Source organism: Triticum dicoccoides, chromosome 4B, assembly GCF_002162155.2.
Source record: "Triticum dicoccoides isolate Atlit2015 ecotype Zavitan chromosome 4B, WEW_v2.0, whole genome shotgun sequence".
NCBI classification, from domain to species: Eukaryota; Viridiplantae; Streptophyta; class Magnoliopsida; order Poales; family Poaceae; genus Triticum; species Triticum dicoccoides.
This window is the reverse complement of record NC_041387.1, coordinates 672,280,300-672,291,541: the sequence shown is the minus strand read 5'-3', so window position 1 is coordinate 672,291,541 and position 11,242 is coordinate 672,280,300. Positions and strand designations below refer to the sequence as shown.

The 11,242-nt window shown below is 46.9% G+C and overlaps 1 protein-coding gene and 1 pseudogene across 1 annotated transcript; one reads left to right on the top strand and one right to left on the bottom strand.

Annotated features, from left to right (window-relative positions):
• Window positions 1–681: 681 nt before the first annotated feature.
• Window positions 682–2,790, bottom strand: LOC119292247 (expansin-B7-like). Its single transcript, XM_037571082.1, has 3 exons — window positions 2,242–2,790; window positions 1,946–2,136; window positions 682–1,368 (listed from the first exon to the last, which is right to left on the bottom strand). Exons 1-3 carry the CDS (start codon window positions 2,719–2,721, stop codon window positions 1,008–1,010), a joined length of 1,032 nt encoding a protein of 343 aa, XP_037426979.1. The 5' UTR covers window positions 2,722–2,790; the 3' UTR covers window positions 682–1,007.
• A 5,602-nt stretch (window positions 2,791–8,392) lies between these two features.
• The window catches only part of LOC119293054, a 3,709-nt pseudogene continuing 859 nt past the window's right edge, over window positions 8,393–11,242 (top strand).

The window sequence follows — 11,242 nt, the reverse complement described above, 5'->3', positions numbered from 1 at the left end:
CATCTGAACCGTGATCAAACAATCAATCAAGCATGGCCAGCTCCCAGCTCCCAGCTTAGCTTGCATGCATCTCGAGCTAGCTAGTCTCCCTCTTCCAGCCCCGGCCAGGAACGAAAGAATGTACAGACATCCAAAAGTAATTAATTCAAGTAGTGATTAATTAACCAGCAAGACATGTACATACAACCTCAATTAATTCTTGACTGAAAGGGGCAAGCATCAAAGCCATCTGCCCGCCCTCTCAATCTATCCAAAAGATTTCGAAACAACAGGCCACCTCGTCGATCTATATTACAGTTTGTCTAATTCACATCTAGATGTTTTTTAAGGATGTCATATCTAAGCTTCCATAAATAGATAATGCAACAATAAGAAACAAAAAAACTAGAACAATAAAAAATAAATCACAAACAGAGTAAAAATCAGCTTAGATGTGTCCTAAACATAACTATGTCACATCTAGATGTGTCATAGACAGACCCTTCATATTAAAGAAACCGCCACATAAGTACTCCCTCCGTCCAAAAAAACTTGTCCCAAACTTATTCGTCAAATGGATGTATCTAGCACTAACTTGGTGCCAGATACATCCATTTGAGGGCAAGTTTTTTCGGACGGAGTGAGTATTTGATCTGACCGTACGTACAGGAACAAGGATGGCAGATGGACAAGAAATCAATGTACAAAAACTAAATATTGCCATAGATAGAGCGGTGGATGGGCAATTGGAGTAGATGCCAACATTAAGTGATACATGCATGTAGTATAAGGCTAAGCACAGGACAGTAATACACGATGGACGACGACACTACTCACCGGACGTCACAGGCGACGTCTCACCCTGCTACATAAGGCACTAATATCAACCAACTCCATCGGTCACACAGCGGCTATTGATTCATCAGCTAAGTACACCAACGCCACGCACGCATATGATGCATCATCACACACATATATATTTTTCGATGTATATATGGTAGATCAATTGATGGGTCGACTAAAAATGATTAGTCGAACTGGATGATGGAGCTGTATATCTCGTTAGGCTCCCAGTCGGCGGGGATGACCTGGTCGGCGACGAGCGTCTTGCCGGACTCGTTGGTGATGCGCAGCGAGAAGGGGCCCTGCATGGGGCGCCGCGTGTCCATCCGCCAGATGGACCCCCACGACTCCGTCATGGGCACCCACTCCCCCGTCGGCGCCATCCCGCCCTCGCCGGCGGCGGCGTCCGGCCGCGACTGCATGATGTCCACCTGGTCCACGTCGCCGTCGCCGTTCTCGTACTCCACCAGGATGGCCAGGTAGTAGGGGTTGGAGCCGTGCTGCACGTGGAACGTCACCGTGAGCCCCGGGTACTGGCACGGCACCCTGCAGATACACACAACAAGCAATGTCACTCGACCGTGTCAGTGCATGTCACTCACAAACACAATCTTGCTCGATCCATGCAAATGTCCTACGTGTGGCGTCCAAATGCAATGCCGTGCTGTTCAGTGTCACGGGATGGATGTACCGTGATGCTAGCGACCAAGAACACCAAAGGCTACCTACATAAATGCCGACGCTGATGCCACGGCTTGTTGCTTCCTATCATTCGATCGAGGAGGACAATGACACGTATGTCGTGCTGGGTAGAATCTTTCCGGGACCCATGCATGCATGGAGTTTCACCCTATAGTATAATACATCCGTGTCGTCGTGAAAAAGTTGGTGATCAGGACAAGGCAAAAAATGGGCGTGTTGGCGGTTACCTTGCCCCATCTAGCTAGCCATGCCGGACACCTTCCGTTTGCTTTTGTACAGAAGCGGCCGGGCCGGCGGTTGGGAAAGGAAAGGAAAGCAACGGACGGTGGACACGAGCGGCACCAGTGATGGATGGTCGGTAGTGGAGGTTAAGCCGTGGGTGGATGGAGATAAGATAAGATGATGGCGATTGGCAATGTACCTTCTGAACTGCATGTCGATGATGCCGGCGTGGCGGAGCTCGTCGTTGCGGCCGTCCTTGGCCATGGCGCCGAAGGCGGTGCCGCTGAGGTCGAAGTGGAAGCGGGACACCGGGTAGTAGTTCATGTCCGTGATGATCACCGTCTCCGGCACGCCGGAGCACGCCGGGTGGCCCGCCGACACGCACCGTATCTGCATTATTGCAACCCAAGATCATGAGTTTAATTCGGTGTAATTTTTACTAGTGGTAAATGGTTGTAATTCCAAAAAAAAAAGGAGAATTTTGTTCCATCCAACCTGGTAGCACGAGCCGCAGCCCTTGCCGTCCTTGAAGAGCGGCTCGTTGCCGCAGGAGGTCATGGCGGAGAAGGGCGGCAGGTTGACGTTCTTGAACCCGCAGGCGCCGCCGTTGTCGTCGGGCCCGGCGCCCTTGGGCGCGCCGTACCACGTCGCCCTCGCGTCCAGCCAGCCGCCGGCGTCGACATTGGTGCTGTTGGAGCTGGAATTCGCCGCAGGAGGGGCCGCAGGAGGAGGCGGGATGGCGGCCGGGGGAGGAGGGGACCCGTAGCCGTAGGACGGCGCGCCGGCGGCTGGCGGGGAAGAAGGGGGCGGCGCCCCGTGGGCGTGCGGGGGCGCGTGGTGGGAATGGGGCTTCTTGCCGCCGCCGCCGCCGCTGCGCTTGGCGCAGCAGCCGTGGCCGTGCGCGGCGAGGATGCAGAGGAGCAGGGCCGCCGCGACGGCGACAGAGGAGGAGGAGGAGGAGGAGGAGGACGCCATGGGTGGCTAGCAAGTTACTCTAGTGTAGTAGCAGATGATTGAATTGGGTGCTCTGCTCTGCCGGTCGGCGCTGGGCGGTCGCCGTATTTATAGCCGGTAACGGAAGGAAGCGCCCGCAGAAATGGTTGGGTGGAATTGCATGCGGCAGTGCATGGTGGATGCATGAGCGTGACTGCCGGCCGATCGGGTTCACATGCGGGTGGAGCGACTCGGCACCGGGCCGGGGGCTCACGAGCGCGCCTCACTCGCTACGCCTCCTCTCCTACATTCCAATCCATCCATCGTTGGCTTCTGTACGCTTGTACTCCCTCCGTTCGGAAATACTTGTCAAAAAAATAAATGTATCTAGACATATTTTAGTTCTAGAAACATCCATTTTTATCCATTTCGGCGACAAGTACTTCCGGACGGAGGGAGTAGTACAGCGGGAGCAATACAAAACGTACACTATTTACTACTACTAACTATGGCACGTCCCGTCCCGTCCAACTACCACGTTGCTGCATGCTCCACGTACGTGTGTTGTGTGTCACGTATCATACGCATGGGATGCCGCCACACCGACAGCCGGCCGTAGCGTCCATGCAGACGCACCGTTGTGTCGGTGAGCCAAGGCCTCACTTTGTCGTGCCTCTGTTTTCTCTTGGAAAAACTCTTATTCTTCGTTTTAGGGTGGCTCTTCCTCTGCCTCCCCCTCTCTGCTTTCTGGCTCCTCTTTTATTTTCTCCTTCCAAAACAGCGTGTAGGGAACCCATGGCCCCATGAGCGAGCCTAGTCCTCCACTAAAACAATACTATTACCTAGCTACTATGAATTGTGCTTGGATCCACGGGCGGAGTCAGGATTGGAGCAAGTCCCGGGCCCAAAAAATGTTTTTGCCGTGAGGGAAAAACTTAATGTCCATAAGGCTATAGCTACCTCAAAAGATTCCCCGGATAAAATTTGCCTCAGTTGCAGGAAAAATTTATGATTTGAACTCGATGCTTAACGATACAAAAAAAAGATAAAAACATGACAAAAGCTACAAAGAACAATATGTGATATCAAAGAGTATCAAATCAATCGTTTGCTTCATCAGTGCATCCCATAACCTCATCAACAATGGAAGAAGAGCCAACACCTTCAAGACATCAATAGAAAATTTTCATAAGAGAAAGCATAAACATCAAGTGAAACAATTATCACTGGTAAAAATCTAGATGCCTACCACTTCGACGAGGTAAAAGCCCTTTGTGAGACCTACATGATTGAAAGCGATATACAATTTCGTCATCATCAATACTTGCAAATACATCTCTTCATCTTCTTTTTCTACAATATATGAATGAATCTGGCAATTACATCAATGTGAGTTAAACAATAACCTTGATATATCACTGGATACATACACACAAACAAATTATTTCAATTAAGTTTTAGTTCAGAGTACTTTATACACTGATACACAGTAACAGAGAGGTCACATTGACATCGTAGAACATGGTACAAGTGAAAAGCATCAGGGGAAAATCTGAAAAGCATAAAACGAAAATACCAAGGCACGACAGTCAAGCAGCCAGCAGGGGTTGGCGCGCCACACGAGCGATTGGGCGAACGACGTACAGGAGGGCGGTGGCCGGGACGGCGGTGCCGTCGCGAGCACTCGAGTCTGGACCCTGGAGATTGATGTGTGTGTATCTGTGCAAGTTTAGGTCGGTGGCGGTCGGGCAAGGGCTGGCGTCGTGTGTGCATCCGTCCGTTTTAGTTTTTTTTTAAGGAAACCCGTCCGTTTTAGGTGAGGCAGCCCATCAGGTAGATCATCGTGGGGGGAAGGTCTCATGTCGTGCGTGCGAGTTAGATTGTTGGGGAGGTCTACTCATGCGTGTTGGGGAGGTCTACTCATGCGTGCGCCCATTTCAGGAGTTGAGACAGCCCATTAGCCTGATAAAAATTCCACGCCCCGGGCCTGGCCCTGGGTGTCCGGGCCCAGCTTTGCCCTTGCTTGGATGCCTGAACTGTTACTAAAAAAAGCAATTCCTGAACTTAGTCGAGTGATGCATGATGTTCCATAAGTTCTCGAATGACTTGCGTTTATTGCACATGCTTAATTATTCTACCTAATCTCTTTTACATTCCAAAGTAGCTTCAAGATCTAAAACTCCAGTCCTGGGAAATGACACGAACTCCTTCAAACTCCTCACAACCATACCAGGAATAACCTAACAAAAACATCCAGCTATTAGTAATAGAACAAAAATTAAAAACTATAAATAGAAGAAATAATAATAAATAAATAAATAAACAGAAACAAAGGAAAACAGTGGAAAATAAATCTGACCATTTTATGAGCATTAACATTCATGGAATTAGTCCTGTGAACAAAAGGACAATAGAGTATGTACTCATCATCAAAGAGTTGATGCGTCATGAAATACATCTGCTGATAATTGAGATAAACATCACGAGTGTAAAAACAACTCCCAACAAGTTACTTCTCGGAGTCGCTCAATGCATCAAGAGCTACAAAATAAAATTACACAGGTTCAACGGAACAGAAAAAACATATGAAATGAAACAAACTAAATACTTCCTTAAAATAAACCTTACCAACAGAAGGTAAAGGAGACAACATATTTTCACCCCTATAAAAGTCAACACCAATCAACGTTCCATAGCGCTCAAGCCTAACAGTCATTCTATCAAGATGATGAAGACCATAATCAATGACCAAATCGTCCCAAAAATAACCATGGAATTTGCTCCTCACCCGACCATGACTAAACAGAATACCATACAAATAATTCTCACTAGAGTGAAGAGCAAGATCAGTATCTTTGTCACCCCTCCTTATGGCTAAAGCCTTACACTCCTCGATGTAGAGCAAGATGAGCTCTAACACTGCACAGAATATACTTCAAAACGAATGACCATAATTAAAAAAAGATCTAGAATAATTTCCATTCAAAACAACAACATGAGCACCAAAAGAAATAAGCATGTGTGCCAAAAATTGATCAAATATAAAATATTATTCTTACAACATGAGTCGAACAACGCCGATCCAGAACCACAGTAAACACATCTATAGAAGAATCAACAGACGTACAAGGGCCACCCAGCATACGGCTAAAAGAACAAGCCATACATGCAAAAACACAATGATTATCAAGAATTAATTGCACAAACCGAGTTGAAAGTTGACATATGATAGTATCGGAAGCCCCCAACCATAACTACCCTATAAATCTCCATATCCCGAAAATACAATAGGAACTAATAGGAAAAAAAAGGAAACAGAGAACCGACGAATGCAACCGGTAGGGAACGACGATCGTGCGAACGGGGAAGCGCCGTCGACGGTAAAGAAGGGCCGCCGTAAGCAGGCCACAAGAGCGGCGGGCGCGACGGGCGGGGACGACGGCAACGAAAGGACAGTCGGCGACGACGGTTTAACGACATCAGAGAGAAACATATCTCAAAACAGATCGAAAGTGTACTACAAAACACTAAAAGTGTAAGGACTAAAGTAAAAAAGGAAAAATCAGAAAGGAAAACCGAAAACCGAAAATCACGGGAATGCCCCGCGCGTGACACTTATCGAGCCCGGAGCGCTTCCCGACTAATTGTTGTTGGGAGCGCTCCTCAACTAATGATTTCAGCAAGCAGGGGCAGACTGTGTATGAGGCGAAGCCCAACAACAGGCATCAGCCCATCTACATGACTGCCCGACCATGGGTTTTCGCCCCGTCTGGCCTCAAATTCAGATCGATCGATTGATCTTACCTGGGTGCGGATAACTGCCTCCAATCTAATCCCCTTCGTAAGCCGCCGCCGCTCTTGGATGTACATGCAGCCGAGTAGCGACGAATACGGCGGCCGCTGCTGGCCGTGGCAGCACGTTTGTACCGCCGGCACCAGATTATTCTGTCAGCACACACGGTAAACCTCATATACCTTCTGCTATTCTAGCCTAATTTTGTCTTTTCTTCAAGTTTAGCTATATGTCATTGGGCACAAACGAAGAGAAAGAGCATAACAGGTTGTTAGATTGTTATTTATGCCTATTCTTTTGATCTCAAACCACTACCGGAAATTGTTCAGACGCAATCATTGGTAACAACAGATCTGTATTTAACTTATAAAATGGTAGCTTTCTTTTGTCTTTTTTCCGCATGATTGCCTTTTTAACTCTTTACCTCCGGACGTGTAATATATCTTGAATCCTTTTTGACTAAACATTTTTTAAACCAGATATACTTCCTCTGACCTGGCATTTATTTTTATTTTTTGAGAATTGGCCAACTTCATTAAACTTAATCACCAACCAGATTACAATCAAGTTCCAGGACGCTAGGGGGGATCATCAGGAACAGTACCAAATGTAATGAAACCACCCGTTCGCCTAGCATAGGCTGCTAGTTCATGAGCTAACTTGTTCAAGTCTCTTTTGAATTTCAGCATCTCGTTCTTAGCATCAGCAATGAAAGGGAAGATACCTGATGTGGTTATTTCTGGTGATTGCAAAGCGTTGAAAACTGTGGAAATAGAAACTGTATCTTGCAGACAAACATTTAAGCCCAAATAGCTAGCACTCCCATTGCAGTCCTGAAACCGACGCCCAGCAGCCACAGCGACAGTGCCCAAGTGATTTCTTGCAACCTCCTCAATACCCTCCTTGAATCAGGGATATTATGTCTAGTAGGATTAAACTTTTTTGAAATGGACATGCTTACCTAGAATTGCAAGAAAGATACCCTCCTTTCCAAAATACTAGTTTCAAAAAACGTTCTACATTATGGGATGGAGGGAGTACTTGTTGTGGTTTTATTTCTATAAAAAACTAGAACCACGACAAGTATTTTGGAATGGAAGGAGTAGTTATGTATTTGGATTAGATGTGACTTGTAGTTCTAGGTAGAGAATTCAGTCATAAAGCTAGATATTTTGTCTGTAACTTAAATAGAGGAGAAGGCAGGAAGGCACCAGAAGGGGACGCAGTCACCGCCCTAGGTGCCGACCCATCAGAGATGCAGTTGATGATGGCGCAGCGTAGAAGACGACAGAAGCACAAGAGTTCAAATTCAGTCGTCATCGTCCGCTTCACTCCCGCTAAGACTGAGGGGGAATGTTAGAAGTATAATTATGTTTATTAAGTTAGAGATTAGGAGTTAGAGGTATGATTGGTTTAAACCATGTACGACTTGTCCCCTACTTCAAGTCTCTCTCTCATATTGTGCTCTATATAGATATCTCACACCTGGGTCAGATCAGCACAACACAAAAACAATATTCTAGGCATCCAATATAATATATTTTCTACATAACTCTAGTATAGTTTTGTTAGAAACCTCGAGTGATCTAAAAGTAGTAGCATGCCTTATGCTTTCTAGTTTCCAGCAATATATCGTCGGATTAGTAGCAAAATCCTAACTGCGGGTGCCAGAGTGCATGTACAAATGTAGAACAGCTCAACCACCTCTTTCATCATTCCTTTGGGGCTCAAAACAACGTGGGATCCAAGGCAGCATGCATGGTGGTGTGATTTCCTCTATATATACCCCCATCTTTCATTCCTTTGGGGCTCATTCTCATTGCAATCACTTAGACACCACACACACACACTCTCCATGCATGCATGATCCTGCAAGCAAGCAATTGCAAGCAGCAGAGGATCTATCAAGAATTAATGCCTATGCAGTTGTGTCATCCTTGCCTTGCTGTGTATGGCATTCTTTTGCTTCTTTGTTGGCCATTCGCTTGTGCCCATGCTTATGCATCTCAGAGCCGGCTTGTCCCTGGCAAGCCGCTCTCCCCTGGGAGTGTCGTCGTCTCCCAAGATGGGGTGTTTGCCCTGGGATTCTTCTCCACCGATGGGGATGGGGAGAAGCGGCAGCGCCACTATGTGGGCATATGGTACAACAGCATCCCGGAGCGCACCGTGGTATGGGTTTCTAACCGTGCGGCGCCCATCACCACTAACCTTTCCTTGCAAATCTTGCGGTGACCAGCAGCTCCGGCATAGTGCTGTCTGATAGCGATGGCCGTGCCGTGTGGACAACCAACAAGAGCATCAGCATCAGCGCGAGCGCGAGCGCGAGCACGGTGGAAGCAGTGTTGGACAACACCGGCAACTTCATCCTTCGGTCGTTGGCCGACAGTGCCATACTATGGCAAAGCTTCGACCACCCTACCGACACCCTCCTCCCCGGCATGAACCTGAGGCTGAGCCACAAGACGCTCCCACTGCAGCACCTCGTGTCGTGGAAAGGGCAGCAGGACCCATCCCCCGGCGAGTTCTCGTACGGCGCGGACCCTAGCAACCTCCTCCGGTGCTTCGCCTGGAACGGGTCGAGGCCACACCGGCGAAGCCCGGTGTGGACAAGCCACCTCTACATGGGCGGATTCAACGAGTCGGCCATTTACATGGCCTTGCATCACGCCGGCGACGAGGTGTACATGTCCTTCGGCATGCCGGCTGGCTCCTTCGTCCAGCTGGTGAGGTTGGAGATCGACTACTCAGGCAAGGTAAATATACTAAGCTGGCAGAGCAACATGTCCGCATGGAGGGCCCTGTACACAAAGCCTCAACATGAGTGCAATACGTATGGCTACTGCGGTCCTTATGGTTACTGCGACAACACACAAATCGTCCCGGTTTGCAAGTGCCTTGACGGTTTTGAACCGAGGGATGCTAAAGGATGGATCTCCGGTAGCTTCTCACAGGGATGCCGCCCCAAGGAGGTGCCAAGGTGCACCCATGGAGACAGTTTCTTGGCCTTTCCGGGCATGAAGGTCCCGGACAAGTTCCTTCGTGTCCCGAGCAGAAGCTTTGATGAGTGCACCGAGGAATGCAGAAGCAATTGCTCCTGCGTGGCATATGCTTACTCCAAGATGAGCAACATAGATATTGACGGGGATGACACAAGATGCCTGTTATGGATAGGCGATTTGATCGACATGGAGAACAACCATCAAGGAGGGGAGAACCTCTATGTTCGGACTAAAAGATTGCAAGGTATGCATCACTCCACTTTCTCTGCTTGCTTATGTTTTACTGTGTGTGTGTGTTCGTTTCTTCTAAACAGAGAAATTGGAGAAAGAGTGGCCACATGTTTTTATGCATGCATTCGAGAAAGGAGTCTTCTATGAATTTGGTGATTAGCACTGACAAACTTTGGTGATTCTCCTTATATTAATTTTTTGTGCAGGCAACATGAGAAAGATCAAAACCATAGAAATTGTATTACCAGTTGTGTCAAGTTTTCTGATACTCATATGCGTGGGGCTTATTTGGATCTGTGGCTTTAGAGGTAGGAAATTGTTGCTTTACTTCTAATTTTGATGTTATCTCCAGTCACAAGAAACTGAAGAGGCGGTGCCCACACTCCTGACAGGCAATCAAGGAAGCAAGCTTGTCTGGGAAAGGTTGATGCGTCGAGATACAGGAAATTACAATCAGTTCGCTGATGGTAACACGGAGTTTCCCATTTTGAACTTTAGGGAAATTGCTACCGCGACAAATAATTTCTCTGAATCCAACATTCTTGGCAAAGGAGGGTTTGGCAATGTTTATAAGGCAAGACGTATCTGTACAGATAGTTATTTGATCGTTTTTTGTGTGTGTGAGGGAGATAGTTAGAATATTAATGGAAGATCAAACTTTCTTGACTAAATAATACCTCATGTTTCAGGGAACGTTGGAAGATGGTAAGGAAATTGCTGTGAAAAGGCTTCGTGTAGGTTCTGTCCAAGGGGCAGTGGAGTTCAAAAATGAAATAGCTCTGATTTCCAGGTTGCAGCATAGAAACTTGGTCAAACTTATAGGCTGCAGTATTCATGAAGACGAAAAGCTTTTGATTTATGCATACCTACCTAACCGAAGTCTGGATTACTTCATTTTCAGTACGTTCTACTCACTTGTTGCAAAAATCTCTACTTTCGGTCAAACATCGTCACTGACAAGATGATTCGTGTAATTCTGTCCCTGATAGATGATAGAAGAAAATCACTGCTCAATTGGCCCACAAGATTTAAGATAATCGCTGGTGTAGCCAGGGGACTTCTTTATCTCCACCAGATTCCAGATTGACGATGATCCATAGAGATCTCAAAGCAAGCAACATATTGTTGGATGCTGAGATGATCCCCAAAATATCAGATTTTGGTACGGCTAGGATCTTTAGTGTCAATCAACACGAAGGACATACAAATCGAGTTGTTGGAACATTGTGAGTAGTGATGAATTTCATTTATGGGATCTCTCAACCTTTGTGCCTTAACTGGTTAATAAGTTTGAATTTACCATGGTTAATTGTCAAAGCAGCGGATACATGTCGCCTGAATACGCAATGGAAGGCATCATCTCCGTCAAATCCGATGTTTACAGCTTTGGCATATTAGTTCTAGAGATTGTGAGTGGCATGAAGACCGGCGCCACAACCCCGACAAGCTCACGCGCGCGCACTCATAATCTTATAGATTATGTAAGTGTATTTTACTTTTATTTAGTGATTATGATTTTGTGCATCTTTGGATTTCTACA

Bases quoted from the DNA above. Each gene is read 5' to 3' on its own strand.
- LOC119292247 (XM_037571082.1), bottom strand. From the start codon at position 2,721: ATGGCGTCCTCCTCCTCCTCCTCCTCCTCCTCTGTCGCCGTCGCGGCG. The intron at 2,137-2,241 runs GTTGGATGGAAC...GCAATAATGCAG, and splicing joins GCTGCGGCTCGTGCTACCAG to ATACGGTGCGTGTCGGCGGG. The intron at 1,369-1,945 runs GTACATTGCCAA...GTGTATCTGCAG, and splicing joins ATCGACATGCAGTTCAGAAG to GGTGCCGTGCCAGTACCCGG.